Consider the following 24818-nt stretch of genomic DNA (forward strand, 5'->3'; position numbering starts at 1 on the left):
CAATACGATGGCTGGTTTGGACCTGCACCAGCGCAATTCAAGTTTCAACATTGTGCACAGGATGCTAAGATTAGGCCGTTCATGCGAGTTCCATGCAGCACTCGGCTAATAGAATTACAGAAGTTATCCGAGAGCCGACTCTAAGAATAACGATGTGAGACATTCTCCACACCATCCAGCGAAGCGATTGCATCAGGGATCGATGCAATCAATATCCTCCCCAATAGCGCAACGCTACAGCCTCACGAGCTCATAAACAGCATCCAAGCATCTCATTGCGACATTTATTTGGTTTTGAATATAAAAACCCTCGCATTTCCCCGGGATCGACGAAAACCATCAACCACAACCGCAACCATCAATCAAGACAGCACTCTACGAAACAAACAAACCACTCCCAAACCGCCACCATGAAGTTCACTCTCGCCGCCGCTTCCACCTTCATTACCGCTGCGCTCGCAGCCACTCTCCCCAAGTCTTTCACTCTTGTCGCTGACGGCGGCAACACCGTCCTCACTGACAACAGTATGTACCCTCTACCTCAACCCTTCAGTAGAAATCGTGACTAACCTCAACAGCCAACGCCATTGTGGACGCTTCCCAGGCCAACACTTTGGAGATCCTCCGCCGTATGTCTCACTCACCCAGTATAATACTACACGAACCAAACTAAAAATATACAGTGAAAAGCGAGGACGGCAAGACCATCACCTTCACCCAACAACAAGCCGTGAACCCCAATTCGTGGCAGAACCTCTATGCCATCGCAGGCAAGTCTAAGCCTCTAGGCTTGACCATCCCTCACTCTGGTGCCACTCCCGACGGCGCTGTGCTCAACGGCTGGGGCATCACCGACGACGGCTACCTCACCTTCAACGGCGAGAACAACTTCGGTCTTTCCGAGGACAAGCACCAGATCTACTTCCTTGGAGAGGACGCCACTGTCCCCAAGGTTACTCTCTGGGTTAAGGAGCTCAAATAGGCTGGTGCTTTTTTTTTTTTTTTTAGTTGGAGATTTGGATGCTATGTGACTTGAGGTCAACATCGCATGTGGATATAGTCTAGGCTGGTATTGGACATATGGATAATAGTAAATAATTCAAATACTTCCATGACATCATTCTTCATCTGTTTTGTAAACCAGTAGACCTTTACTGGGTAAAATGGAGAAGGTTTCCTGAGGACGATAATGCATTGTAAGAATTGGGAGCGATGAAGTAAGTCATGCTCCAAAATAGGTGGATAAATACCTGGTCACGTCCTAAAGATGTGGTAAATGTATGGTGCTCCTAAAATAATGCACTACATTTGTCGACATGTATCACCCATCGCGCCGAATGCCTTTTCGCATTTTATGTTGTAAAGTTATCTAGAGTTAGATTCTACCTAATCTGGGCTAACTATCTAGGATTTAGACGTGGCGTATCCGAACTATGACTCCTCATCTTCTGGTGACGACCGAGTTCATCACAAAGAGCAGGTCATAGCTAGGTACCTCATTCCGTCTCGAATGACTTCTCATCCCATCCATATTTTCTCTTTAGACGATTCGCAAAGTACAGAAGTCTCCAACCTTCGATACGGGACGGATGCGGTCGGTGGAGCGTGATAGACCTTTGCACATTGAAGCCTTCAGGTGGAGAAAAGGTATAGATAGACCCAGTCTTTGGCACAACAGAGAATTTCATGTGTGCCATAGCTGCTTGGAACGCGGCCCAGGTGATTGAGCTCCGTGGTCTCGGATTAGAGAATAGGGTCGAGAATACCTCTAAGGAGGATGGCTTTACTTTGAATGCTTGGGATGGCGCTGCAGGTTCTGGTTCCGTCGCGGAAGCTGCTGTTGGAGCGATACTGTACACGGATGAATGTGGTGGGCGTGTTTTGATCTTTTCCTTGCGCTGTTCAATTTGGATTTCCCGATTGGGCGCTTCAGGGGTTGACGAAGCAAGCTCAGCCCGTGCTATCTGCTCGCTCTTCTCCTTCTGCTGTTGAGCTTGATTCTGCAGGTCTGACAAGCATTCTTCGTTTAGATCCTGATAGAGAAAGCCGATATCTGCCCCTATTCTGCTGGAAATGAACTCATCAAGTGTGGTCAGCGCGCCTTGGGCCATTCCCGGCTCCATAAGATTATCAATCGGCACTGCAAACGCGGATAAGTCAACCTCAGACTTTAGCGGGTCAAGTTCAGACCCTACATCCTTTATGCGAGAAACATAAGTTTGGCCCTTCTTCGGATTTATTGGCGGCATGGGTAGAGACGTCGAGAGACACTGGACGAAATTGGTTGTCACAGCAAGATCACCGAAAGCGTCAAATTCGCTCTCCACCATCTTATCTTGCTCAGCGGGATGTGTTTGATGGAGGTCGTCTAACTTTCTAACCCATTCGACTACCCGGGAGGCATTCGTGTCGGGTTGACAAAGGCGAAGTATGTAATTGAGTTGCGGATCGGTTCTGGTCAGAGTGTCCGGCTTGGTTTTCATCGTTACCCGCGCGGTGCCATTATCATATACACCAGAGACGCGCTTGAAATGTTTATCGCCAGACCCCATTTGGACAAAGCGCTTGAAAAGCCGCTGGACTCGTTGGTACTCGAAATGACAGACGTTTGCAAGCTCCTGGAGAAAGGAGCTTTTGTAGGTCCGGTCATTTGGTCCGGTCATAAGGGCTTGGAGCAGTTGATGGATATACCCCCAGACTGCAGCACCCACGACGGCATTGTGGATCATCTCGAAAAATGCAATGTTAATATATTTGTCTGTGATCAAGGGCAATCTTCGGCCTTTCTCATCGGCGACCAGCTCGGGTCGACTAAAAAACCAAGCATTAACAGCGTGAGCAAGGAATTCGGGCTCAGTCCGACATAGAAGTACATAATCCTCCAGAGCTGACTTCTGATCAAGAGAAAGAGCAGCCAGGTCTTCCAAGGAAAGCTTTTCTGGCTTCTGGTCGATTGTAAGTTTGGACATAGCCTCACGTGCCGCCTTTTCTGACTTTTTAGAGCGCCCTTTGGTCTCAACGGTAGAACCCGCTTCAAGAATGTCCTGGATCACGATATTCATGGACGGTAACAGGATAGACTGTCTTTCCAAAATAAGTTTACCCGTCGACTGAGGAACAATCAAACCAGCATCCACACGAACTTTCATCATAGCCATTGTTTCCTTATACTTCTCCCGGTCAGAGACGGTAAAGGATTGTCCATATCATTCTTCGTCCATGAACAACGTGAAGCTATAGCGAAAAGGCTCAACATGTTTAAGACCATGGATCTGCATACTCCTCAATATGACCGCCGCGTCACCAGGGCCGCCGTTGACACCTTCGATGTACTGCTCAGATAGGGACTTCGTCGCGCGATGCTTCAGGCAATCCAGCAGATAGTTGGAATCCGGATCGGCGATATCTCGTAAATTCCAGTCGGGAATGAACTTGTAAACATCGCCTAAAGATCTATCGGTAGGGGACTTCAACATCTGTCCTTCGGCAGCACCGGCTCTCATGACCTTCTCCCGTTGTGCCTTGCCCAGGGAATGCCATATTCCCTCGATCTTCGGTCCATGAAGCTTATATTTTCGCGCAAGATCGCTCTGCAGCTCCTTTATCAAATCAGGTTTCTCCATTTCTTTTCCAATGAGCGGGGATCACCTGTGCCGGGTGATTCATGCGCACGTTTAATTGAATTTATGAGTCACGGGACTGTCGGGCCCTGAAGATGTCTAATAGTGGACAAGATTGATAATCGGCAACTTCTCTTTACAGTTACTAATATAAAGTCTTATTTAAGTCTCTTTTAGACTATAGCAGTGTACAACTACAAATATATATTTAAGACATCGAAGCTCAGGTTAATAATATTTCATAACTCATCACAGTTCATATTTTAGAAGTATCTTCTGGTTCGAGCCATTACATCTAATAAATATACACAAACTCATCGTTCTCCCGATCCGTCAAATCAAGGAAAGCATTATTGCCCACCTGGTTGTCGGTCTCGGCAGCCTCAACCTCAGCATCCTCCTCGGAAACCTGGTAATTATTCTCCATGGACCGATCGACGATCTTAGCCGGCTTCCCGTTTGCCACACGCCGACGCTCCTGCATTTTATTAAGCACAAACAGATTGGCCCATTGAATCAACACAATAGCAGCCATGGCAATGAAGATACCCAGACAGGCCCGCAGCCCAGGTTGATACGCGGGCGCATCATTCTCATTGAACAGGAGCGGTCCCACGATGTTTCCAGCCGAAGAAGCGGCATTGTACAAACTCATGACGATGGACTTCTTCGTTTGTCCTGCAGTGTTTGCTACGATCCACGAGACAATGAGCGGGTTACCGCCGAACAAGAACGAAAGCAGATAGTATCCGGCCATTAATGCACCCTGGACGGAGTCATCCCGAGGGAGGGCATACAAGATCGCAAGACCGGCCACGACAGGTAACATGAAGGAGGCAAGCACGACGGCCTTGAGGCGGGCTTTCTGTGCGAGATAGCTGGCAAGGAGAATGATGATGAATTGGAGGGCACCGAAGGGCATGTTGAGTAACGTTGTCTTGAACTTGTCGAAGCCGAGTCCTGATAGGATCAGAGGACCGAAGACATTCGTCACCGATGCGCCGACGTTGAGCAAGAATGCCATGCCAATCCAGATGTATGTCTTCGGCTCTAGTCCGGCTTCCACAACGTGGCGCACCTTGAACTCTCGGCTTCCGGCTCCGGTTTGGTTGGCTCGGAGGCGCTCCATGGCCTGAAGCTTTTCTTGGTCGTTTAGGAATCGGGCTGAAGCAATATCGTTGTCGAGTCTCCAGTAGAGGAATGGCGACGAGACGATGGTAATAAGACCGACGAAGAGGAAGATACTATTTGTGGAAAATGTCAGTTAATATCTTAGAGCCCAGATCTAAGCTAGGCAAAAACTTACATCTGCCACTCTTTAAGCACACCGGACTGGATGTGTCCCAGCCCATAACTTAGGGCCGCAGCGATAATGGTGGCAAGACCATTGGTGCTGTACCAAGCTGCCACTCGTAGTGGCTGCTCTGCACGACGGTACCATTGGGCAGTGATAATACTGAATAGAGGCAGGCAGCCTGCCTCGAAAAGACCAAGAAAGAAGCGGGTGGCCATTAGCCCACCGAAGTTGTGGCAAGCAGCCATTGCCGCTTGTGCGACGCCCCATCCGGCGACCAGAACAGGAAGCAATATTCTATGTGGCACTTTGACAATCAAGAACGAGGAAAATGGCTGCCAGGCCAACTGGGCGATCGGAGCGATAGAGCCGACCAAGGAATACTCATTGCCAGAGAGGTGGGTGTCCTCCTTTAGGCCGAATGTGGCACCATATCCTAGAACCGTCTTGTCGAGAATCTGTAGGAAGTAACCCCACATCAGGATCACCAGGATGGTCCTGTCAGTCTTGTTTCGAATCCGCTTGCTATCCTCTTCGGTCAGAGGAACCCGCACGACGTTGATGTGGTCCATGTTCGCGGGTTTGACCGGATCTTCATGGTGAGTCCCTTGCGGCTTCGGATCCATGATGGGTAATGTATAGGAAGGTTATAATATAATAAGATGACCTTCGCAAGGGCCTTGGGTGACAGGCTGGAAGTTGGGGAAGGGTTTTTATATATTTGGCACGCTCCCCGCAAGAAGCCAGCGTTCAGCAACCCCCACGCCCTTACTAAACCCCAGATTCGTTACAAGATAAGTTTAGCGTAATATGGAGAACTTGATTTTTGGGATCCTTTGCGTTATCCAACCAATTTCTCAAAGTGGAAGCTTGAGTGGATCCGATACGATCCCCGCAAAAGCATAACCGCACCTCGGGCGAATGGCCCTCGGCTTCCCCCACGGAACTGGAACCCCCACGGACTGTGGGGAGTCAAAGGGTCCTGGACAAAGAAGGCCGTCATAGCAAATGACTGACATTTTATAACGATGGTATGCCCACGCAGCTAACTGCTTTGTTCCTAGAGTGTGCAACTTGCCACTGGAGAATCGTGCCACCGCGTCAGATGCCGACACATGAAAAACCTAACGGAAAAGCAGGATGGCCGAGTCCTCCCATCGCGGTTTCCCATGGCGTTTATGAGTAATGGATGACTCTTCACAGGATTTCAAAAGCACGGTGGACAGAGTCCGTTGCATGGTCGGGCACACCAAACGGAAGGATTACGGGACAAGACAGGTTTTTCCTATCAAGCTTTGCCGAAGCCATAACAATGCTTGTCATATATGGACATTGGTTTACAAGTCTCTTTTATGGATAATAGACGTCACACAAAGTTACTTCCCTTATGGACATAGATAAACATCCATAATCATGTAGATAAGCCGGTATCAGTAGGGATAAAAAGAACAGGAAGGATCAACGCTTAGATATGTAGACAAAACGACCAAATATTGATATCACTGAGTAGTTTTGGAGCACCTATAAAGTGTATAGGCGATATAATAAGTGCACTTGCTATAGTGTGGTATTCATTATTTGAAAGGTATCGATCGCTTCATGGAATGTACATAAGCCTGTTCGCCAGCTGCTCTCAATACGTTGCTATAAATGTTGAATTCCCCACGCACCATAGTATCCCACGTCAATAGATAGGGCAATGTACAGAGTAGAAAGATAAGAAATCAAGAAATATGCCAAGCTTTCCAAAGCTTAGAGTATAGAATAGTGCCTTGGCAGGTGGAGTCTGACGTAGGTATATCTAGGACGCGTACGGCGTTGCACGTGCCAATGTAATAGGTACCTATGACAAGACATGGGTCCACTAGGTAATTGGAATATAAAGCTCAGGAATCTTGCCGGCATTGTCTTGCCGGTTGGCAGCCTATTCATGGGTAGAATTCTCTTTTTTAGCCTATCTACTCCGTATGCAATTAAGTTTCAAGTCGCGAGATATCTGACACCTTTATACCCGCGCTATGAGATATTCTAGAAGACCGATAGAAGATATATCCACCCGTGAGCAAGTATGAGCTATTAGATCTCGAATATAGGATCCGTTGATCATGACATTAGTGGAATTCATTAACCCGGTTGATGCTCTTCTACGTATGCGTTCGTTAGACATCAACACCACTGGAGAGTTGGGAATACGGGGAAGGATAAAAGTTGGGCTGAAGTGGAGCCTAATCTATATGCCCTACTGAATGCCATTCGCCGTGTCGTCTCCCAGCCGGGTTCTAGAGCGTAGCGCCACATTTGGCCCCCAAGTCCAGACAAGTCGGCAAAACCCAGCTCATCTATAAATACATGTCCGACGGTTGCGGCATTAGAGTATAGACCAAGCCAAGATGTCCAATCCCGATGCACATACTGTGTGATACAATGATAATGCATGGGAACGATGGCATGACAACAAAACTGTAAAGCCATTGAATTTGGTGGAGTTAGTAAGGTCTATGAACCACCTCGTATACACACGTAGACTAGAAAGCGCTAGTGTTTACACGTTATCTTAAAATGGGTCCACTGAGAACAAACCACCATAAGGCTGGGTAGCCGCAGTAAAGCTAATATGAAACCTTTCCTATCAATGGACATGTGCTGGATAATGCGGTCCGTGTATTGGCCAGGCTATACGCAAAGTATCATTAAAACTCTCAATTGGTAGACTTTGCCCAGGTGGAGCTTCCACAAAAGTGTATGTTCAACCTTTGGTCTCTACCTATAAATAAAATTCAACCCCGAGCTCAGTTGCTTTTTCACTCGTATCTGAATAACACGCCGCCTTCATTCAATGTCTCGCCAAATTGACAGCCTGGCTCAACTAGCTAACAAAAAAAGGATGAAAGTCGTTATCGCCAGCTGCAGCAGGTGAGAGAAACTCTTAGCAGTCCTTCTGTACCTCGAGTTGACCTTAACCACGGTACCAGTACACTAGCACAATGTGACTGACTATCTATAGATAGGGTACTTTGGGGTTGCTCGCCGCCATTAGGATATTAGGCTTTAGTCCGTACCACATGACCGAGGCTTGTTTCAGTGGACCGGTACATATGAAGATTCTAGAGGAAGCCGTGATTGCACAGCATAACCGCTTCTCAGGTATCAAGCGATACGAAAGGGTTGACTTCGACAAGTGGTTGAGTGATTATGACGTACGTGGACTATCACAATATTCGTCAAATCCCCAGCTTTCGAATGATTTTGAAATGGTAGCTAATCGAATCGCAGTGCTTCATTGAGCTTCCCAGCTATTTAGGCTCGCAGGCTCTCGAAGTATATGCCGAAGACCCGGATGTCAAGTTTATTCTGACACACCGTGACCCAGACAAATGGGTGACATCAATGGACAACACTATCGCCAATGTAGTGAGAATGGCAACTTCGTTCCCTATGAATATCTTGAAACACTTCGATATCATCCTCAAAGGCTTCTTCCGTCTCAATCAAGTCATGTTTTGGGCTATGTCCGACGGGACAAACCCTGGGGATCCGAACAACGAGGCCGCGCTTCGTAGGAACTATGTTGAATAGTGAGTAACCTAACTTCACCCCTCCTTTCTTCATCTATATGTGAAGAATCAGTTGTACGATCTATATAACCTGACATCTATAGTATCAAATTCGCGAAAAACACACTCCCCAAGGAGAGACTTTTGTTGGTTAAACTCGAGGAGGGTCTCGGATGGGAGCAGATCTGTCCGTTCCTGGACCTCCCAATCCCCGATGAGAAATATCCGCGGGGAAATGAGCCAGAAAAGTTTCAAAAGTTGTTAGAGAGTCACTTGAAGCCTAGGGTCCAACTAGCTGTATTAAGGCTGGGAGCACTGGCTGTGACTGCACTTGGAATAATAGGCTATGCTGGGTGGCGTATGTCTAATTCAATCTAGCCCTATTTAATTGCATACAAGCGTAAAACAAACTATAATGCTCTTGCCTCTTTAAGAAGATCTGCCACAGCTTTATGACCACCTTTGGCTGCTAAATAGAACGCAGTGAAGCCCCTGCCGCACTTCGAATTTATATTCGCATTCCTCTCTAGCAGACGTCGCACTACCGTCTCATCGCCGCCCCAAGCGGCTAATGAGAGCGGGGTCAGGCCTTTCGAATCTCTTGCCTCTATATTGGGGTTCTTATTGAGCAACAGCCTTACCATTGCATCATCACGATTTTCAACGGCTATCAGCAACGGAGTTCTGTCAAGGTACCCCTTGATTTCAGTATTAGCACCCTTCTCCAGCAGGAGACTGACAACCGCCTCATGCCCATTTTGAACAGCCAATAAAAGTGCAGTATATCCGGACTTGTTTCTTGCTTCAATTATAGCATTTCCGCCGAGTAGAGCTCGTACCACCGCCTCATGGCCTTCTTCAGCGGCCATAATAAGAGGCGTGTCGCCCTTGCGAGTCTTTTCCTCGGTATCAGCACTCCATTCCAGCAGGAGCTTAACCACAGCTTCATGACCCCTTTTGGCAGCCCGGGACAGTGAAGTCATTCCCCATGCATCTGCTGAGTTAACGTCTGCGCCATTTTCTAGAAGTAGCTTTACTGCTGCTTCGTGGCCCTGCATGGCAGCCCACAGTAGTGGAGTCATGTAAAGGGAATCTCTTGGATCGACATCATGTGATCCTTCTAGCAGAATTGACATGGACTTTGATAGCCCTAGACACGCTGTAAGGTGCATGCTTTCCATATCTACACTCCCAAGACCACGGCCAAGCTGGCCTTGTCGTATAAAATGACCGCAGACCAACAATTTGGACGTGTTATGGATGAAGTCTAAGACAAGCTTGTCTTCTTCCATGTAGGCCTTTCTGGCATGGTATCCCCAATTCAACGCAGCATAATAATACAGAGGATTTGACCATGTTCTCATGGCCATTTTCATTGGGGTTAAGAAATGGTCACCATCGAAATCTTTAAACGATAAGTAGGTCAGACAAGCTTTTGTAATATTAATATGCCCCTGAAAAAACCATTCGTTGTAGGTACGTTCAAAATACTCTTGCGTTGTATAGTGGACAAGCCGAACTGCGTTACTCTTTTCGTCTACTATCACCAAGCCCGCACATACCGAGACGGCCTGTTCAATATCTGGCATATTGTCTTCGTCAAGCTCTGGTGTGTTGAACTCAACAGCAAGCCCGTGCCGTAGCTCTGATAATGTAAGGTTCCTTGTAGCACAGGCAATCCATGATAAGACTCGATTAGCAAGCTTTTGGTGCTCTGGCGCTTGGCCACGAATCCGCTCCATGGCTTGGTTGTATGCGTGATCTAGAACCTTGGACTTCTGGCCGTTGTCTGATCTTTCCGCGGATGTAACCTCAAGCTCTGCAAGCACACACCTGATGGCCTTAGGTGTTGTTTTATAAACCAAGGAGTCAAGATAAAGCTTTGCGAGAAGAAACCTAATGTTTTGTCAGCCAATGCGTCGGGATAATTATCGTCGACTGATACTGACATTCCCTCAACTGCCCGAGCAAGATTAGTCTTAATCTCTGCCTGCAAAGCAGGGTTATGTAAAACGAAGGATGGAAAGCTTTGCAGTCGCTGTTCAATATATCGCTGCACGTCCATGTCGCTAGCTCTGATCTCCAAGCGGATGCTTTCCCCAAATCTTTTTTCAATCTCATGAACAAAACGAGAAGTTACAAGAATATTCGCCTTGGTCCGCTCCTGAACACCAAAGACTATGCGGAGAAATCGTTCCCGATCTTCATTGGAGACTTGACATTCGTCCAGTGCATCGATGAGGATAAAAAGTCTCGAGTAAGAGGCAGCAACACTATACAGAGTACTTAAGATTCCTTCGTGAGAAGGTTGGCTTCCTCTTCCCTTGCATTCATCGTAAAGTACTCTCACAGCATTGGGAATAAAAGGCTGTCCTTGGACTAGCTGCTTCAACAGGCTGAGAAGAAGGTCGGTGTACCGCTGTTGATGCTGCTGTCGGAAATTGCAATAGATATACGTGATGCTAGTCTTGGGCTTATTCTGGTATGCACGGTAAAGATGATCGATTACGGTTGCGGTGATCATTGTTTTACCTGCTCCAGGCATACCAGGACAGAATAGGGTCTGTTTGCTTTGGCTAAGCCATTGCTTGAATTCAGTTGAATTCAGGAACCACTCTCCAGTTCCTTCTTGCCGCCGGGCAATGAAATCATTTTGTTGGAGAGCGTAGTTCACCGGTGTAAGCCAATTAATGACAGCTTGGTACTCTTGGTCGTCGCCGAGCTGGCGTAACCTTTTGACGCCGCGATCAATATCTTGGGTCGTCTCATGGATAGTTTTAACTGAAGAATCGTTAGTATGACTGACCAGTATAAGGAAACTTGTTAAGCTTACCTGTGGAGAGAATTTCCATAATCTTCTTCTCAGCCTGCACATGTTGAGGAGAGATCCGACGCAATACATCCTTCGTGTAGGCAGCCGCTGCCATTGCCGCATACCCTTGCCACGCCTTATTCTTATGGGAGTCAGAATAGTCACAGATACCACGAATGACCAAGCAGGGAAAGTGATTCATTAGCCCCGCTGCCTCCATTTCAAAACATAGAACGTCCTTTTCCATAGTCAGCTTATCCCGCATGCAGGCATCTTTCATCAACTGATTCGCGGAAGCGACCAGCCCATAATGAACTATCGGGCTGTCTTCATCTTCCGTACGAGGGTTCCGCAGCACGAGGGTAGAGGGATCATCCCCGCAGCTTATTGTACAATTAGATTTGTCGTGTGGAGGATGAACAATATGACTTTGGTACAGCCGATCACTGGCTGGATCCGGTCGTCCGTATTTCTTCCGCAATCTTGGGTTTCTTTCCAAGGCTTGATCAATATCACCTGCTAAATGATGACCCTCGATTTCATATCGCGCCTGAAGCCCATTTACAGCCGCGCGCAGAACTGCGGGCGGCTGGTCTAGGTAGCCTGTTGGGAAAAACCTCTGCCCTTGGATGGTCTTGCCATAGTCGTACTGAAATACACCCCCATGGTTATTCGAAGGGGTGCTGACCACGATGTCCCCAAGCCGAATATCATGGTCTGCACTTGGCGCACCTCCGCCGATGCCGACCATCAGGCCGATTCGCACATTCGGAAAGCTGTGCAGCATAGTCTCGGCCACCCGCGCTGCTGAGGAGGTGCCATATTCGCCGATTGGCAGTACAGCGATGACCACGTTATGGTTCGCGAGTCGGCCTAAGGTGTAGTCATTCTTATTTTGCGGGGACAGGTATGCTGAGCTTTCGTGCTTTTCGTCAAGGAATGCTTGCGCAGCGACGTATTCGGTAGTGATTGCGCAGATCCAACCGACGGTATACTCGTTGGGGTCGACCATGTTGACGAATGGTTACTTGAGAGTTTGCAGTAACTTGGATTCTGCTAACAGTGCATGGATCACTTTGGGGTTGCAGAGTAAAATCAAATAACATGTTCCCGCCCATTGACTCTACGAATAGAATAGGGTCCAAAAAGTGGAGCAGATACTCTGCCCCATGCTCAGCCTCGTGGATTGGATTGGCAGGAGAATTAGTGTATAGTAGTAATCAATACACATGTATGCTACCTAATATAGTTTCCCTTTTAGCGCCAGGCCTCAATATGCACTTGGAAAATATTGTTCATCTCATTTCGCGGGGCGACGGATAGTTAGGGCCACAGACAATCTTTTTTGTTTGAAGCTGCGTATATTCCAGATGTACACAGCATATGCCTGGAAATCGGATAGAGTGAGTTCAATTTTGGGTAGAAAGCCATACAAATGACAGTGATAGCATGTCCAATGAACATAGAATATCGCATGACACTTTGGGGTGGCACGTTGGGCAAATAAACGATCACCACGTCTATGGACTTGCAGTAGCACGATGCGATGGACGAATCCGAAGCTCATCTCCTGCGGGGTAGATGCATAAATGTATCCGTCCGTCACCTGCACACCATTCCCGATAGTGGGATAAATGGGCAGATAAATAATTGTCATGTTGGAAAAAGAAAGAGGATGAATTAGTATACACCTACTATATCAAAATCATACCTATTCATTACGAGACGAGAGCGACGCTTTCGCACCAAAGACATCAAAATCATGTCTGTCAACAGCGTTTCCCTTTCGGGTTCTCATTCTGTCTCGAAGACTGCTGTCCCCAGTATAACGCTCATTCCAAACCATGGTGTCAAGGGTGACGCCCATGCAGGACCAACTGTCCAGCACCGACCCCTACGAAATGCCAGGCCGTCCGACGTAAACCTGCGCCAGGTCCACCTGATGCAGGCTGAGATCCTTCAACAAGTGTCTAAAGACCCTGCGACCGGAACGAAGGACATCGTCCTCAAACCAGGACAGTTAGGAGAGAACATTACCACCCAGGGCATTGATCTGCTCTCATTGCCCAAGGACACAAGGTTGCTGTTCGTGGACGGAAAGGCATCCAGCCAAGACGCACCAACTCTCAGACTGACTGGCTTGCGCAACCCCGGTCCCCAGCTTGACGCTATGAAGAAGGGACTGAAGGACCGCTTCTTGGTGAAGGATAGTCGCGGCGTAGTGATCGGATACATGGCTGGTGTCATGAGTGTTGTCGAGAAAGGAGGTGAGATTCGACCAGGAATGGAGATTGTGGTGCAGAAGCCAGCAACAAACCTGGCTCTTAACTGTATTTAATGTGAGTTGCTGTGCATGTTGTGATGTACCGCTGGGCAAATCGTCCGTTGATCTAGGCCTGCATCTATGCTGAAGATGTTCAATTAAGACATAATTTAACACACTCGTCAATCCCGCCATACTCAATCTTTGAAACAGAGCCTATACTCGCTAGATTTCAATTGGTGATCTGGAAGCAATTAGTACTTTTCGGATAGGTTGGTGAGTAGTGATATTGTGCGTTATAAAGGCCAAGAGCAGCGGTGAGTCATCCACTATCATGGCGGAATTAATGGATCAATCGGATTCGACTCGGATTTATAAGAAATAGCCGTTACCCATGAAAGCCAATCGGCGCTCTGTGGACCGTGGAGAGGGAAAGAGACGTGGAATTGAATGACGAGTCGCCGAGACCGTTGATCGGAAGTCCATTTCCTTGTTTTCCGCCAGCTCCTCTTTTGCCTGCGGAGATCCCTGGTATTTGAACGCCAGTGGTATAGCCACGATACCAGACATTCACTTCTATGTCCTGCTGCTTATGAAGCCCCTTGCTGCAATAGTCGGTTTACAGTAGGATCTTGACGAGCCGCCATGTCGCTGATACAAGCTCTTCATTGCGAGATCCAGCCGGAAAAACGGGTTTCTGCGCCCGCCCTCGCCTCCCCGCCCAGTTCCTATTCTGAAGGTCCTGGACAACAGGCAGAGAGTCGGCAGATTACACTCAATGGCAACCAGCCGCCAGAAACTGGCCAGCCAGTTTTCGAGCGTGTGCCTTCACATGGTACCACGCAGGCCCGAAGGTTAACAGTCACTGTGCTACTCATTCTGGCGAACCTCGTCCAGGTACGTCCTAATCCAACCCTGGTAGAGATGGAATAGAGTTAACGGCACCAGATGACAGTGAACTTTGCTGGAATAGCTGGTGGCAGCACATTAACTAGTGCAATGGGTGTTGAGGGAACATATGCTTCCTGGATTGGAGCCAGCTATGCGTGAGCCCCATCCTGCTTCACCGAAGAAAGTAGGGGCTGATCGCGTATAGACTCACACAAGGAACCTTTGTTTTGATGAGCGGTCGCTTGGGAGATGTTTTTGGACACCGGAAATTGCTCCTGATCGGCGGAGCATGGCTTAGTCTTTGCGTTCTGGTTGGTGCCTTCTGCAACAATTTCTTTGCGTTTGTCACAATGCGTGCCCTTGCTGGTGTTGGAGGTGCTTTCATTATGCCAAACGCTGTAGCAATGATATCCTCCACGAACCCACCGGGTCGCCTCCGAAATTTGAGCTTGGGTTTCTTTGCAGCATCGGCACCATTGGGAGGCTACTGTGGGGCGATACTCTTGGGCGCCTTCCTAGAAAATACGGATTGGAAGTGGTTCTTCGTGTTCATGTACGTTGCACAACGGAGATAGGAAAATCTTGATGCTCACAGGTCATAGAGCTTGTCTCAGCGCGGTGACCTTCGTCGCTCTATGGGCTCTAGCTCCATACGAACCGCCGGTCGACCGCTCCGGAAAGATAGATTGGATCGGCTCCGCTTTAGGCACCAGTTCCTTGATCCTCTTTAACTTTGTGTGGAAGTAGGCGAACCCCGAGCAAGGCAAGATGCGGATGGCGAGCTGATTTACTCTCACAGCCAGGCACCCAGTGTGGGGTGGTCAACCCCTTATGAAATCGCCCTCCTTCCAATATCATTGATACTCTTCGTTAGTTTTCTAATGTGGGAAAAAAGATTCGCTGCGCAACCAATCATGCCACTCGAGATCTTCAAGGCGCCATCCTTCCTGACCCTGCTGCTAGTCATCCTCTTGAATTATATGGCAGTGGGTACACTAATCTGGTACCAGGTGCTCTGGTTACAGGAAGTGTGGCATTGGTCGCCTCTGCATTTCGCTGTCGGGTGGACCCCTTTTGTCGTCTGTGCAACGGCCGCAGCATCCCTTGCTGCCTGGCTAATCCCTCGTCTCGCGGCGCAGTGGATCCTGGCCATTGGCACAGTCACAATTCTAGTTTCCAATGCCCTGATGGCCACCGTTCCTCTGCAGCAATCATACTGGGCCCAGATCTTTCCATCTGTAGTTCTTTTCTCGTTCTGTCCTGACTTTGTCTACACAGCGGGGCAGATTATTGCGAGTAATTCCGTCCGAAGACACCAGCAGGGTATCGCTGGTTCTATTATTGGAACGCTGAATCTGTACGGTAACAGTTTGGGTCTCGGGTTTGCATCGACCATTGAGGTCCAAGTCGCTCGTCGTTTCCACAACCAGATCACGGGATATCGGGCGGCGCTGTATTTCGGTGTTGCGATCAGTGCAGTGGCGTTGATCCTAGATGTTTGCTTTGTAAGACTAGTCAAGGACGAGCGTGAGGGTTGGGAGGAAGAAGACCTCTTAGCCATCAATGAGATTGAGCTTCAAGGTCGTGCGGAGGCTACCGGGGCTCAATTACCGGCTGCACCACTCCGGTCATAGGAGTCTTGGTGCGACTTTGCTGAGACACGAGAGGCTCTAGTGTAGGAGGCTCGAGTGGGGAAGAAACATTCATTTGTGTGATTCCAATCCGTGGTCATGGGGTCAGGTGACTCATTCTGTGTATGTAGGTGCAGACTATAAGCACTAGCAAAAGTTATGTGCTACTGGTTGATTCCAGAGAGAATATCATTCATAAATTGCATCGCTCAGTTTATGCAGTCCTTATCATGGTACTCTAGAAAGCCCAATTTTTGACACTTACAATGAAGATATAAACATTGCATTGAGTGTCCAATATCAGCTTAGTAGACAAATCACACAAACTCAATGACATACAACGAATAAACCACGCATGTCCCTCTTCTCTCAACCCTCAGCTTGTGGACAGGTGACATCGCGAATTATGAACAACCAGACAGATGCTACTAAAGGCAAGTACACGACTTTCCAATGTCCTTATCGTGACAATAGCAGGGTCCAACAGGGAAAGCACAGTGGCACTCATTCACACTGCATGTGCCTGAACATGGCTGAGTGGACATCCTTGTTAGTTCATAGAGTGGAAGCCGTCTATGCTTATTCTCTCTCACCTTTCTAACGGCCCCTCCAATATATTCCGAATCTTCATTGACGTTTTGCACAGCTTCGTTGGGTTCCGGGATGGCAGTGGCAAGAAGGGTCCCAACCAGGGCGGCAAAGAGGATAATGTTCGGGATGAGCTTCATACTTGGGGGTGAGAGGATGGTGTTTAGTCTGGGAGACTCAAGAAATTTATGATTTAGTCAGATAGATCAAAGAATAAGAGCTTCGAGGTTTCAGTTTAAAGAGGATGTAAGATTTTGGAGGGCGTGTTCATCATATTTATACCCCATTAGATGAGAATTGAATGCGTTTTTACACCAACACTGTGACCGTACGTATGCATGGCTGTGAGGTTATATTCAATTCACAATGTCGGTGCAACGATATTGCATCCAGTGGCATCTTCCTGTCTTCGGGGTAGTATTATGAATGGGGCTGGCGCATGAGCGTTCTGTATGTAGCATCCCAACATATCATTTAACTGATCGGAGAGGAGGATAACTGAAAGCAATTAGTCTGTTTCACTCTTCTGAAATATTCCACTCTATTAGTTTCTCTTGTGATGGTTACCAGGACTGGGCCTGCCACAAATTAAGAATAAGATAGGATAGGATAAGGGGTAGAAAGTGGTGATCGAGTCGCACCAGCCAACCCGTTTTAATAAAGGTATTATCACTATAACACCAGCACGTTGGATGTCCGTTCTATCGTAACCCTAGAGTTTGAGTCAAAAGATTTATCTTTCAAACCTGAAATTGTTAGACAGTCTATCAATATGTACTGAGTATAATTTGTCATCTTTCTCACCCCCGCACGCTAAAGGAAGAATGTATATCCCAATGCCTTGCACAAAACAGTGCCTTTATACGTACTAACCTCCATTCAGAATGAGAACGGGAAAGTCCCTCAAATGTAATACACTAAACTGCCTATAATTGGTTACTAGAAAGTGTACAGGATTAGGCATCCAGCTTGTATTTTCTTTTACGTCCTCCAGTGACCATCACTGACCTCACTACTGTCACCATCCCTCTTCCCAGCCTTACGATCTTATCCCTTTCATCTGCGCCATCACGATACAATTTCACAATATGGCCGATTGCCCCAGTGGAAGCTGCAGGGTACGAGTTCTCACCCGAGAACAAAAACGCCAGGAGTTCGCATACGACCCCGCGGGTCCCCAGGAAACCTGGCAAGACTTCAAGTGGAGAATACTCAACTTCACTCAGGAATACATTGAGCATAATTGGGACCTTCCATTTGTTGAAGAGGGATTGCACGACCTATGGGACGAGCTCATCCACGTAGCAAAAAGACACCCTGCTGACAGCGCTGAACATGACCGACTTATTACATTGATCCTAGAGGTTCGAGAGTGGGGGACCGTCACGCGCAAGAAAAAAGGCGCCTCTGCCGATGAGGAGCCGGAACAGGTGATCTTGCCCAATGGACAGCGTTTGTGGGTTGATATCCCTTACCTTGTTCAGGAGTTTCAGGATGCTTGGATGAAGGAGTCCATGGGATATACGGCAGCGCAGCGGGAGGGTCTGGCAGCGCTTACGGCTAGACTGTGTGCTGTTGGAGTTTATCCTTCTGAGCTTAGTTGTTGTGCACTGTGGTTGTTCAAGGAGACATTTGAAACGGAGAGGCCCTTGATCCGGGTCGAGGGAGAGGGGAATGCAACCAATGCTTGTGTCCCCGTTGTTGAGCTTCTGCCCGCATGTCATGCGTGGTTGAAGTACAACAGCTTCAAGCTTGCGATGTTCACAGCGACAAACCATGACTACCCTCCTCCGTCTACGGGTGATAGCGTCCAAGCTTCAACTGCACCGGGAGACCTTGTCCCCAAATCCGAGTTTCCGTGCAGCGGCTTCAGCATTCCCAGATGGGTGTTCTGGAGGAGACGCTACAAACACTTTCATCATTGTGGAAACGAACAGATCGCCAAGCTAGCCCGGGCTTGCTTTGAAGAGGCGATGTTCAGAGGGACGAGGATAGGTATTGAGCTCCCTGGCGAGAAATATTTCTAACTAGGATCTTTGAGGCTCTTGATGCGGAGATGATCACACGAGGAAGGCAAAGTGTGGAACCTCAGGATATTGAGATTGACATGGATTGGGCCGAGGAGAATTAAGTTGCGAGCGCCTTTCCATGACTTCTTTCTATATTCACGTGATCTATGCAAACGCTGATTTACTGGTGGCACTGACTGTCATTCCCGTTATTGAGGTTCTACTGTTTTTCTGTCGTAATACAATGTGTCCACTGGCTTACTTCACCGGGCGTTTGTCTCTCATCAATTCTTTTTCTTACTACTTCTTGATATATGCTCATGACTCATACTCTTGAGTCGTTCTCCAACTGCTTCGTACGACTACCACTTAAACTGTTTGGGTTAGACGAGGTAGTTAACAGATATCTATATTGATAACTGTCTCCTCTCAGTTAAGTAGTATCTCTTAAGGAAGTCCTCTGCATACATTCCACGACGCAATATGAGCGGCGTATATATCCCTTGGCTCAGTGGATACCTGGCTTGGCGTGACACAGAGCCAGAGAATCAATAGCAGCCCCATTGCTTATCTGATACTGATGTAGACTCCATTGGTGCCCGGCTTTGTTCATCGGGTTCGAGCCCGTGCTGGAGGTTTAGCAGGACCACTTGCACGTGGCAAGGTGCCCGGTTCAATTGATAAAGAATATCCCCGCATTGTGAGCAAGGGATTGCCCGGCCAGTGCTCAGTGGCCCCAATGACGCCACAAAGAAGACAAGGTATGGAATATATCCCTTACGAGTTCCAACATTGGGAACCATGGACATTTGCCAGGGGCCGGTATATTATATGATTACCGCTACATCCCCAGCTTTACTGGTATATGACCAACTGGACAGTCCTGAGGAAACGTCCTTCTCTCGCATTTAGGTTTCGGAAATACCTCTTACGAAGCCAGGGCTATTGACAATAAACCTTAAGGTACATTGGCGAAGCTGTACGCCGTAGATCACATTCTCAGGTTGGGAGCATTGCGTGCGTCTGGCGCATCTGATTGGTTTATAATGTGATCAGCATGAGAACACATACCGAGCGACATCAGGGATGCCTTGTATTCATTCACCTCGGGACAAGTTTTGGGACATATGTCCTGTTCTGCACATGATTATACTGCTGTTTTCAAAGTGAAACGCGAATACCACAACATCAATGATTGAATGTCCCGTGAGCGGAATTGATGATCGGTTCCATCCGATTGGCCCCAACATGGGTGGCTTGACAGGCACGTGATGTATCGGTCTTGAACCAATACAAGAGGACTACTATTGATAGTCTGATATTCATTACTTTATATACGACTACGTATCTTCTCTGGACCTTTCCTGGACCAACGCACCATTGGCGGGGAATAATTCCCTCGTTTATATGTCTTACACGGACAGTCTCACGCTCCGACTGAATTGGGGTGTCGCACCAGGCATGAACCCTGCACTACCAAATATATTAATAGATGTGGATAGTGAGATCCTGTTCATTAGATTAGCGCCGTGATACCCGAAAAGGAAAGTCCTGCGCCATCGATAGGGATGGATGGCATGTGCACTTTCGCCTAGAACACTGTCGGTTGACTCCAGCCACACCTCATGAAACGAATGGACTACAGTAGTGCAAGTTATGTTAATGACGGTGTGTTCATTCATTCATAACGGGGGAAGAGAAAGCGAATGAAACTGTCATTAGGCAACACCATTCTGATCCAATCATGACTCAGGGGCAGTGGAGATCAGTTGGGTCGTTGCTGACAATGATTGGGCCTTGGCAGTGGAGTCCCAGCCTTAAGGGGCTGCTCGGGTTGTTCTAGTGGCCAATAAGTAGCGCTTGGCAATCTTCATGGTATGTTGAGGATGTAAGTACTGTAAGTAAGTAGTATGTACGGAGTAACTAGTCATGCCCATCTCAGCCACACCAGGGCCTCACCGATGAACAAGAAGTCGATGCGTTGTTGCCCATGGTTCGCGGTCCACATTGCAAGTGCAACGGCTAGGCGCCAGCATTCCCTGACAAGATGATACTTGACGTACTGAGTAACAAAGGGTCAGAGCCAAGGCTCCGTCGTACAAGGGGGACTGCCAATCCACCCAATAATTTAGTTGTCAATGAAAAGTCCATCGCCAGACCCAATCGTGCTGGCGGAGGTGGACCCCAGGCGTCAATTGCAGGGCCAAGAGAACCGATGCGTCTACCAGCAGGGCTGAAATCACCGCTATTAGTTCTGCCTGTTTGTCTGCTCCCCGGGCCTTATAAGTTTACTGTTACTTAAGACTTAAAACCTCCTGACCCGTTGCTTTTCCCCATACTCTCTCTCTCTTTCTTTTTATTTACGTTAGTTTGACCTCCGTTGCCTCCGTCTCCCTACGTGATACCACCGTCGTTCCCTCCCTAGATACAATATGTCCTACCAGCAGCCTTACCAGCAGCCACCTCCTCCCCAGGGATAGTAAGTATTTGGTTCTCCTAATTTTCTCATTGCCGTTTCATCTGTTTTTGTTATTTGGCGACACCGCTAACACATCGCATAGCTACCCTCCCCCGGGCGGCCAATATCCTCCTCCCCAGCCCATGCAGTACCAGCAACCCCCACCCCAGGAGGAGAAGAAGGACCGTGGTTGTCTGACCGCCTGGTAAGGATGATCGACCGGTATCCGTGAAGATAAAGAAAGAAAAGCTGACGGCGACAGTTTGATGGCCATGTGCTGTTGTTTCCTGTGTGAGGAGACCTGCGAATGCTGTATTGAGTGTGTCGAGTGCTTGTGTTGTGGGTGTTAGCGATGGAATCTGGTTTTTAATTGTCATTCTTTTGTTTTCTTACGCGAATATTTTCGACGTGATGGTTTGATGTTTACCTTCTTAATGCTCTGCAGCTTTCTTTATTTACCTATACATTTCCATGTTACCAATATATTGATCATGTGACTTTCGACTGGGTCCTTTTCTCTGGCATGACTAATCGCAGATCCCTTCCGTTTGATGAAACAGTGGTCAGCACAGTTCGCGATCCTTTCGAAATCCTGTCTTCGCTATTGCAACTGCCTTCTTCGTCCTTGTCTCAGCCGATCACAATCCTTTCGACCAGAATTTGGTACCGGTGGACGCGCTATGTATTACAAGAGGTACTCGTTGAAGGGCATGGGTCACGGCGACGGGTCAAATACGGGATAGTGTTGAATGCAGACGAATCCAGTGCGCCTCTCGGTCAAACATCGGTTACAGATTCTCGACGATGCGGCCCGGCAGGTTCTCATCGGTATCGCTGCACTCGGTCGAGAGGACACGCAAATCGCTCTGTTTGAAGCGCGATAGCCAGCCCATCGCGCCTTTGTCTATCTATGTTGGAAGCTGGTTTCGGCTGTCGCATTCTGCTTCTCCCTCATATCGTGGTATTTTCCATGGTATTGTAGATTCGCACCATGGACTCGGCCAAGAGCAGGATGACTCGACTCGTCAATTTCTATCTCATTGCGCGATGCGTTGCTCTTCACTATCAGGATGATGCTTCGAGATTGTGCAAACCGATGGAGTGCTGCATTCACAACCTTCCTGTCGATCATCGCCGTTGAGCTATTATCCCCGATGTGTGGTAAGCGCTGTGACGAACACGGCTTATATTCAAGCGCGCCGTAGACAATTCATAATATGTCATTACTAGGTCTCGCATATGACATACATAAAGCGAATATAGTGCATCTACTCCAATTGTCTACTGTCATCTTGCTTCTGGCTTCGATCTCTGTATGTATAACCCGAAACAATACCAAGTAATATAAACATAGCTGATACAAAGTCATCCAAGTATCTCAAATCTTCGCCTGGCCCAACTTCTTCTCCTGCGTCTGGTAAATCTTCACAAGCTGCCTCACCGACAAATCCAGCAGAACATCCTCCGAACCACCCGGGATCCTGGAGACAGGGACATCCCTCATAATAGCTATACAAGTCAGTCGATCGCCCTCAACCAACCCCTAGCCATGCGAAAACGAAGAGAAAGAACATACCTTCAACAATCTCCCCCTGCCCGCTCTGCGTCAAGCCAGCACCACCAAACAGCAAAACCGCACACTGCGCACACTCATTCAACACCATGGCCGCCTTCGCCTTCGCCAACGCCGTAACACCACCTAGCAACCGATCCGCCTCCACCTTCTCCAACTTACACAGCTGGTACAGAATCTGTTCAATCCACGCCGACACCGTCTCCAACTCCGCCCCCGCCTTCGCCAACCGATGTCTGACAACCGGCTGATCCATCAACGTCTTCCCAAACGCCTCCCTCTTCAAGCAGTACCCGAAGGCCGAGGACAGCGCCACACGGGCTTGACGCGTGCATTGCACAGCGATGGTCAGACGCTCATGGTTGAAGTTCGTCATGATGGTACGCATGCCATCGCCTTCGCGGCCGATGAGGTTTCCAACGGGCACTTTGACGTCGTCGAGCTCGATGTAGGTTGTTCCGGCGGTTTTTGTGCCTGAGACGTGGATTCGGCGCATTGTCACGCCCGGGTAGCCCTTCAATGGCACGACCATCACGGACAGGCCTGAGGCGCCGGGTCCGCCGGTCCGCACCGCCATTGTGGTGTAGTCGGACCAGATTCCGTTTGTGATCCTATTTCTTAGTTAACCCCTGTTTTCCAAACTGCAAACCCCAAATCCATCAAACCCAGAAAAGCCAAAGAACAGGAAAGAAAGGAAAAGAAACATACCACTTCTTCGCCCCATTGATAATATAAAACTTCCCATCAGCAGACTTAGTCGCCGTGGTCGTAATATTAGCCACATCACTACCCGCCTCGGGCTCGGTAATGGCTATACAGGTGCGTTTTCGGCCGGTGAGCATGTCAGGCAATACGCGCTCTTGCAGTTCCCGACTCGCGTATTTGAGGACCGGGGGGATTCCGAACGCGAAGCCGGCGCTTAGACTGGTGCCGGGGCCTGCGAGGCCGGAGCGGGCCATCTATTATTTGTCAGTATTTATTATATTCATAGAATAGGTAGTTTAATGTTCCTTGTAGAGGAAGAAAGTATATCCTCCACACATAAAGTAACATAAAACAATCAAAAAGAAAGAAAAGAAGGGAAGAAAGAGAACAAACCTCATCACAATAAATTCCCGTATACAGATAATCCCAATCCTCAACCCTAACACCCAGAATATCATGAATCCCCAATCTCTTCAACCAATCGACCGGCAACGGCGCGGGCAGATTCGGCAGCAACATATTATGCTTGCAGAAAGTCTCGAAGACATGTTCGGGGACATGTCCTTCCTTCTCCCATTCTGCGGCGTGCGAGATGAGGTTCTCCCACAGAAATGCGCGGCAGGCTTTTTGGAAGCGCAGGTGACCTTCTGTGTAGTAGGGGCTTGGGAGGTTGCGAAGGTAGGGGGGTTCGGAGAAGGGGATGGGGTTTGGGGAATTGGTTGGGGACATTTTTCCTCCTCTTTTCTTTTCCTTCGCTTTCTCTTTTGTTCTACTTGGGTGTTTTGTTATAAGGAGTTGAGCGTGAGATAGTTTAGATCAAGTTCAGTTGGAAGTGGAATTAGTTTTGATATAATAATGGCACTCTATATATCCCCGTTCGGATCGAGGTCCCCGCATGATACTGCTTAATGCCGAGGCGACGGGCCGTTGGCCAATCACATGTTGTGGATCGGAGAGCTACCCCGGTCCGAACGATTGGGGATTGTTTGGTTAAGATCTAGTTGTGAATTTGGCTCTATTTTGAACCTGTTCTTTAGTACATTTTTATATAATTTGTGTTGGAGAGAATTAAAGTTGAGCATAGGAATTGTGTATCAGGTACATATGTTTTAGTAGTGGGTTGACTTAGTTTGTGTATATTTTTAACGTTGATCTAGGTTAGATTAGATTGTCGGGTGTGTAATTGATCTTATGATTTATTTTGCCTCGATATTGAATATTGGGATTATGTAGTAAGTATTAATACTAATGCAAATGAGCAAAGAAAAGAAAAGGAAAAAGAGAGATACATATATATCTAAATAAAACTAAAGAGAGAGAGATTAAGTTGGCGTCAAAGCTAAACTACAGTACATACTATGTTGTAGGTACTATGTAAATGAAGAATCGAAGTCTGGACAATAAATAAGACAATAGTCCA

General features: G+C 47.9%; 11 protein-coding genes across 11 annotated transcripts; 6 read left to right on the forward strand and 5 right to left on the reverse strand.

The window, feature by feature from the left end:
* Positions 1 to 288: 288 nt before the first annotated feature.
* On the forward strand, positions 289 to 1072 carry F9C07_2287530 (uncharacterized protein). Its single transcript, XM_041295233.2, has 3 exons — positions 289 to 525; positions 579 to 629; positions 684 to 1072. Exons 1-3 carry the CDS (start codon positions 411 to 413, stop codon positions 980 to 982), a joined length of 465 nt encoding a protein of 154 aa, XP_041151065.1. The 5' UTR covers positions 289 to 410; the 3' UTR covers positions 983 to 1072.
* A 424-nt stretch (positions 1073 to 1496) lies between these two features.
* Positions 1497 to 3158, reverse strand: F9C07_13245 (uncharacterized protein; the record flags this gene model as incomplete). Its single annotated transcript, XM_041287468.1, has 1 exon — positions 1497 to 3158. One exon carries the CDS (start codon positions 3156 to 3158, stop codon positions 1497 to 1499), a length of 1662 nt encoding a protein of 553 aa, XP_041151064.1.
* Positions 3159 to 3206: 48 nt separating this feature from the next.
* Positions 3207 to 3623, reverse strand: F9C07_13244 (uncharacterized protein; the record flags this gene model as incomplete). The annotated part of the gene is made up of 1 exon (XM_041287463.1): positions 3207 to 3623. One exon carries the CDS (start codon positions 3621 to 3623, stop codon positions 3207 to 3209), a length of 417 nt encoding a protein of 138 aa, XP_041151063.1.
* Positions 3624 to 3915: 292 nt separating this feature from the next.
* Positions 3916 to 5540, reverse strand: F9C07_13243 (permease of the major facilitator superfamily; the record flags this gene model as incomplete). The annotated part of the gene is made up of 2 exons (XM_041295215.1): positions 3916 to 4864; positions 4927 to 5540. The coding sequence occupies 2 exons, from the start codon at positions 5538 to 5540 to the stop codon at positions 3916 to 3918; spliced, it is 1563 nt and encodes a 520-aa protein (XP_041151062.1).
* A 2186-nt stretch (positions 5541 to 7726) lies between these two features.
* Positions 7727 to 12911, reverse strand: F9C07_2287535 (uncharacterized protein). Its single transcript, XM_041295194.2, has 5 exons — positions 11302 to 12911; positions 10418 to 11249; positions 8188 to 10364; positions 7919 to 8111; positions 7727 to 7827 (listed from the first exon to the last, which is right to left on the reverse strand). Exons 1-3 carry the CDS (start codon positions 12290 to 12292, stop codon positions 8879 to 8881), a joined length of 3309 nt encoding a protein of 1102 aa, XP_041151060.1. The 5' UTR covers positions 12293 to 12911; the 3' UTR covers positions 7727 to 7827; positions 7919 to 8111; positions 8188 to 8878.
* F9C07_2076334 (uncharacterized protein) lies at positions 7751 to 8846 on the forward strand (the record flags this gene model as incomplete). Its single annotated transcript, XM_041295206.2, has 5 exons — positions 7751 to 7827; positions 7848 to 7854; positions 7923 to 8111; positions 8188 to 8489; positions 8573 to 8846. 5 exons carry the CDS (start codon positions 7751 to 7753, stop codon positions 8844 to 8846), a joined length of 849 nt encoding a protein of 282 aa, XP_041151061.2.
* F9C07_2077015 (pyruvate kinase-like protein) lies at positions 12827 to 13618 on the forward strand (the record flags this gene model as incomplete). Its single annotated transcript, XM_041287462.2, has 2 exons — positions 12827 to 12905; positions 13032 to 13618. 2 exons carry the CDS (start codon positions 12827 to 12829, stop codon positions 13616 to 13618), a joined length of 666 nt encoding a protein of 221 aa, XP_041151059.2.
* Positions 13619 to 13940: 322 nt separating this feature from the next.
* Positions 13941 to 16281, forward strand: F9C07_1952433 (putative transporter). The gene is made up of 5 exons (XM_041295205.2): positions 13941 to 14440; positions 14492 to 14589; positions 14640 to 14987; positions 15037 to 15177; positions 15234 to 16281. Exons 1-5 carry the CDS (start codon positions 14189 to 14191, stop codon positions 16066 to 16068), a joined length of 1674 nt encoding a protein of 557 aa, XP_041151058.1. The 5' UTR covers positions 13941 to 14188; the 3' UTR covers positions 16069 to 16281.
* Positions 16282 to 17510: 1229 nt separating this feature from the next.
* F9C07_1952410 (uncharacterized protein) lies at positions 17511 to 18945 on the forward strand. Its single transcript, XM_041287461.2, has one exon. It carries the CDS (start codon positions 17742 to 17744, stop codon positions 18678 to 18680), a length of 939 nt encoding a protein of 312 aa, XP_041151057.1. The 5' UTR covers positions 17511 to 17741; the 3' UTR covers positions 18681 to 18945.
* A 2149-nt stretch (positions 18946 to 21094) lies between these two features.
* On the forward strand, positions 21095 to 21329 carry F9C07_2237161 (uncharacterized protein; the record flags this gene model as incomplete). Its single annotated transcript, XM_041295204.2, has 2 exons — positions 21095 to 21141; positions 21224 to 21329. 2 exons carry the CDS (start codon positions 21095 to 21097, stop codon positions 21327 to 21329), a joined length of 153 nt encoding a protein of 50 aa, XP_041151056.2.
* A 341-nt stretch (positions 21330 to 21670) lies between these two features.
* On the reverse strand, positions 21671 to 24225 carry F9C07_2287538 (acyl-CoA dehydrogenase). Its single transcript, XM_041287454.2, has 4 exons — positions 23792 to 24225; positions 23402 to 23652; positions 22697 to 23304; positions 21671 to 22629 (listed from the first exon to the last, which is right to left on the reverse strand). Exons 1-4 carry the CDS (start codon positions 24125 to 24127, stop codon positions 22499 to 22501), a joined length of 1326 nt encoding a protein of 441 aa, XP_041151055.1. The 5' UTR covers positions 24128 to 24225; the 3' UTR covers positions 21671 to 22498.
* Positions 24226 to 24818: the final 593 nt, after the last annotated feature.

This window comes from Aspergillus flavus, chromosome 8 (genome assembly GCF_009017415.1).
Source record: "Aspergillus flavus chromosome 8, complete sequence".
Taxonomy (NCBI): domain Eukaryota; kingdom Fungi; phylum Ascomycota; class Eurotiomycetes; order Eurotiales; family Aspergillaceae; genus Aspergillus; species Aspergillus flavus.